Source organism: Cucurbita maxima, unplaced genomic scaffold (assembly GCF_002738345.1).
Source record: "Cucurbita maxima cultivar Rimu unplaced genomic scaffold, Cmax_1.0 Cma_Scf00011, whole genome shotgun sequence".
Lineage (NCBI taxonomy): Eukaryota > Viridiplantae > Streptophyta > Magnoliopsida > Cucurbitales > Cucurbitaceae > Cucurbita > Cucurbita maxima.
The window spans coordinates 2,728,789-2,733,680 of NW_019272027.1; the positions used below are offsets into that span (position 1 = coordinate 2,728,789).

Here is a 4,892-nt window from a genome sequence, read left to right on the forward strand (position 1 = left end):
GGTGGCTCCTCTTAGCATCATCGCATCTGGCTCGTGTTGAACTTTTTGGACTTGTTTCTTACATTTTCAACTGTTGTGAAAATGTTTTTGACTTTATTGAAGGTAATTAAGGTCAGTATGACCCCTAATCAATCAATTTACATTATTTTGAGCTAGAAGTTAGAATTATTTGATATTCTTACATAAGTTAAATTTGACATGTCTTGATACGAGGGATGGGAAACAAACTTTGAGGAACAAATTTGAGCCAGCTCTAGAAATATTGAGTGATTTCGGCTTAGGCCAACCATATAAATGGCTCTACTATTGTCTTGGTTGGATGAATTGTCTTATGTATGATGGCACATGTCCCAGGATCGTCTACACGTGTCATAATTATGATCGTTATGTTATGTCATGCTATTTTGTATTATGCTATGTCATATTATGTCATACTATGCTATGTTGTACTAGGTTATGTCATATTATGTCATGATATGGTATGTTGTACAATGTTATTTCATGTTTATAAGTTACATTGTAATATGACTCTGTCAAGTTGTAGTAATATGTTAGGATGATGATAATCTATGATGCATAAACCTCCATAGACCATGACATGTAAGCTATGATGGGTACGCAATGCTTCACAGGAATTATGTATGCATAATCCATAGACTCATTATGTGATAGATGAATGGAGGTTTGACTTGCATTATAAATTTATGTCATGATTTGAAGTCATGGGGACCTCATACATTTTTGTGTGTCATGTATCGGGATACTTTTCCGTTATGATAGTACGACGTGTATCTTACAATTTACTACATTTATGTTTACCATGATGTTATGTGGACCCGTTCCTTCTGTGGTGTCCAACAGCCTGTTAACGAGTGTTAACCCAATGACCCAGAACTAAGGGGTACGCGAGCCTGCCTAGTGGGTTCATTTACGCCTGCATGAGTCATGCCTAGAGAAGTACTATACATCCAACCCTACCCTGACTAGAAAACTACCTTAAAGGCGTGTCATGATGTTTTTTTAAATGACAGATCCTACCATATTGCATATTTTTTCATTTCTCAACATCAACTGTGTGGTTACTTACTGAGTATTTCTTAAAATTCTCAAGTCACGTGCTACTCTTATTTTTCAGATGAAGGTATAAAACCCCTCAACGGATAACGGCGTCACGATGAATGTCATGGAACCAGTGTTACGGTAGTTGCATTTATATCTATTTTGGTAGCTCTTAAGTTGGTTCATGGCATTGTTTTATTTTTCTTATTTATTTAAAATTTCACGTTATTGTTCTATTTCTTAAGAAATTTTTACTACAAACGTTTAAGTTCGAACACCGTTTATGAATTACTTTAAATGAACGCTTTATTTGTCTTCTTTCACGGTTGTAGAAACTTCAAAACCCTAATTCCGTCTTTCTAAGAGTTCTCCGTGAAGTTTGGACTAAACTCGACAAAACATTATTTCGATAGAGTTACAATTTAAACTCTCTCCTATTTTGTTATTGGTAACGTTTGAACCAAACCTCGACTAAACTTCTCTCCATTCTAAGTTCGTAAACTTAGAAACCCTAATTCTTCTCGTAGAAAGCAATTTGCAACGTTTAAACAGAATTCAACCAACTTAAACCCAAACCCCTAAACCCTAAAGCTCTAGAATTCCACCCTTTAAAAGTTGAATAAGATCAACTCATTTAAGTAGTTGAAACACCATTTTTCACATCACCAACACAATGTTCTTCATCAGGATTGAAGACATTAGTCCCATTATGGACGCAACCTTCCTATTCATAGACTTCATTTACGTAGTAGCCGACTTGGATATCACAGAAACTGGCTTCTCCCTAATGGCCTCAAATCCTTTCCTTCGCTACACTGCAACGCTCTACATTTCCAATGACTTCTGCCTCGACTATTCCCTCATCGATGAGCCTCACAGTGCCAGCCTTTCCCTTCCATCCCTTCGTGATGCCATCACGGTTGACGCTGCCACCCATTTTGACACAATGGCTATCAATCTTGAACACCATGATCAATTGACCCTTACATTCGAGACATTAAGTGAGTATCTATTAATACCCCACAACAACATTGCCAAGAACTAACAATCTTGTTTTCTTTACCTTTCAAGAACTCACTTTTTTTTTTTTTAATACTTTTTGTTTAATAGCACCTTCAGGGCCTGAGCCCTACTTGCATCAAAATTTGCGGCTATATTCACCTTCCGAACGGGAAGATTTCGGTATACCTATAACGACAAAATATTTCATCGTTAAATGCGAATGGTTTAGACACATCCTATCAGAACTACCCGTCTTCAACGACGATATAGGTGATATGATTATTCTTTACTCTTTCCCTTGAAAGAAACAAATCGATACGGATTCTTCCAATCTTTTATTGTTTAGTTGATTTTTCTCAAAAACAAAACTTTGTGATTTCCTCGTTCAAATAGATTATGATACCGACAAAGCTTTCAACCATGCCCAACCCCTTTGTTTTTCCAAATCATTTTTTGAATCCGTCTTTTTTCAAATATTTAAAATGTTATTTCGTAAAAGGAGTTCATGAGTTGGATCAGGTTTTTTAGTCAAATCCAATTGTTTGAGTAAAAATACAACCATCAACAATCAATTTGAGAAACTCATGAATCAATTCAACCGGTAAAATTTTCATTTATTTTAATCCAACTCAACTCAAAAAGTTAAAATGATCGAGTTTTTCGGGTCATTCAATTTTTTTGATGCACTTAAATTAATTATGCATGTTTTTATTAACTCGTCTTTCTATCACAGTTTGTGTTACTCCAATGGCTTCACAAGTCGAATTCTCGGTTGTATCTAAAGATATTATTCTTACTGAAGAGGTACTATATTTTTAACGTGATTCTTAGTATATTCTCGTTCTAGTTATACCTATTAGAAATCAGTTTTAAGCTTCAACGACAAATTGAAAATCTAATTCAAATTTCGAGGATCAAATGAAATCGCAAGAACAAAATCAAAAGCTAAAAAGTAACTAAAAAGTAACTAGAAGAATGTTTTATTAATGTGTAAAATTGTTGGTTGATGCTACGCAGGCTGAACAATGTATAATTATGGGTTATGAAGAATGTGTTGATACTCAATTCCAAATTGTTCTTCAGCCAAGGATGTTTTTCTATAATTTGTCATTTGAAACGAGTGCACATGTATGGTTTCTTAGGACAATAAATTCTGGTAGCGCAATGCTTTTCCCAGTTGTTAGTTCATATGTTCAATATTTCATCCGTTTTCCTCCGACATGATATGCCCGAAAATTTTGTCTGAAAAATTATTCAATGAGGTCACAGTGTATTGTAACGATCTTTCAAGTAAACGTTGGATGTAACTAGAATGCCTGTTCACTTTGTACCGTCAAACTTACGATAAAAAAAAAGTAGAATTCGTCATCTTTTCAATCTTAGCAACAACTTTTGGTCATTACAAATATGACAAAACATTGATTAGATCCAAGTCAACGGGCTACCACCAAGGAGATAATTGGTTTGGCTACCACCGAGTCAACAGGCTACTTCTTCCATCCAATATTGAATAGAAAACTTTTTATGAGCAACCACTTTTGTCAACATATATGCAGGATTGCCAATAGTTTCAATTTTCAATAAAGAAATGTATTTTTTATTAACAATTTTTCGAACAAAATAAAATCAAAGATCAATATGTTTTGTATGAGCATTATGGATTTGGTTCTTCAACAAACAAATAGCACTCTGGTCGTCACAAAATACTTCTGCACGTTCTTGAGCAATTCCAAGTCATCAACCAAACCATATATCTAAATAGTTTCTTTAAAAGCTTCAGTGACTGTCATACACTCTACTTCGGTGGTAAACAATGCAACAATAGACTACAATATTGAACACCAACAAACAGGTCCACCGGCCTTAGTGAATGGATAACCAATAGTGGATCAACGCTTATTACTCTCCACTTGTCCCTTGGAAGTAATCGACATGTCATAAACATACAAGACCAATAGATAAACAAGCCATCATCATGTCACCATTCAAGGCCGGGAAAGAAAAAAAATCATAATTTCATCCTTGGGAGAGTTCGCAAATTTTGGACCAAACTCAATTAAATATTTTTTTGTTCGAGATTTGTGAGTTCAAAACCAAAAGTTCATTTGTTATTCGAGTTGTTTGGTGTAAAACTCAAACATGTCTCTCGAAAAGTTCAAAAGTTTGAAACAAAATATCGTTTCACTAGAGCTAAAATTTAAAATTTGTTCGCTAGGTAGTTTTTACAACATTTAGACCAAGTCTCAACTCAACATGTCTCTCGAAAGTTAGTCCCTATCATGATCCAATTTTCGAAACTTCAAAAAATCGAACTGCAACAAAAGGATTGAAAGCGAAAACAAATAAAATAAAAGTAGAATGATACAAACAATTAAAAATACCAAAAATATGGTAAAATACTTAAATTTTTGCACAAATTAAAAACATACAGCACCATTTTCAAAATCCAAAATGAAAACCGTGCAAATAGGTGTTCTTCAATTTATTTACCGAATAGGAGCGGGATACAAAAGGAGTACAAATGATATCTCTCAAAAAAATACAAATTGATGCCTAAGGTCAACACCCTCTATGGCAACACAGCTTTCGAGCAACTTCCCACATCGACTTGTATCTTAAAAAGGAAAAGAGATGCAGGTGAGTATAAAAAATACTCGAGAAGCAACCTATTTTTGGACTCTTATCACTTTCTTAACTTGCAAGTGACCACAAGAAAGCTCTTCCCCAATATCATCTACTTCAGCAATTCCACATCCACTATCAAGGTGGGTTTCTCTTTCGCACACTATTTTCTTCTCATGTTGTTCCTCATCCCCTCTCAAGGCGAATTT

General features: G+C 34.7%; 1 protein-coding gene across 1 annotated transcript; it reads left to right on the forward strand.

The window, feature by feature from the left end:
• Window positions 1–1,768: 1,768 nt before the first annotated feature.
• On the forward strand, window positions 1,769–3,285 carry LOC111486581. Its single transcript, XM_023133753.1, has 4 exons — window positions 1,769–2,060; window positions 2,170–2,331; window positions 2,795–2,865; window positions 3,079–3,285. Exons 1-4 carry the CDS (start codon window positions 1,769–1,771, stop codon window positions 3,283–3,285), a joined length of 732 nt encoding a protein of 243 aa, XP_022989521.1.
• The last annotated feature ends 1,607 nt before the right edge of the window (window positions 3,286–4,892 follow it).

What these genes read in the sequence shown, in the direction of transcription:
- LOC111486581 (XM_023133753.1), top strand. Translation starts at nt 1,769, where the DNA reads ATGGACGCAACCTTCCTATTCATAGACTTCATTTACGTAGTAGCCGAC. An exon ending in CGTCTTCAACGACGATATAG is followed by an intron (nt 2,332 to 2,794) that starts GTGATATGATTA and finishes TTTCTATCACAG; the next exon opens with TTTGTGTTACTCCAATGGCT. An exon ending in ATATTATTCTTACTGAAGAG is followed by an intron (nt 2,866 to 3,078) that starts GTACTATATTTT and finishes GATGCTACGCAG; the next exon opens with GCTGAACAATGTATAATTAT.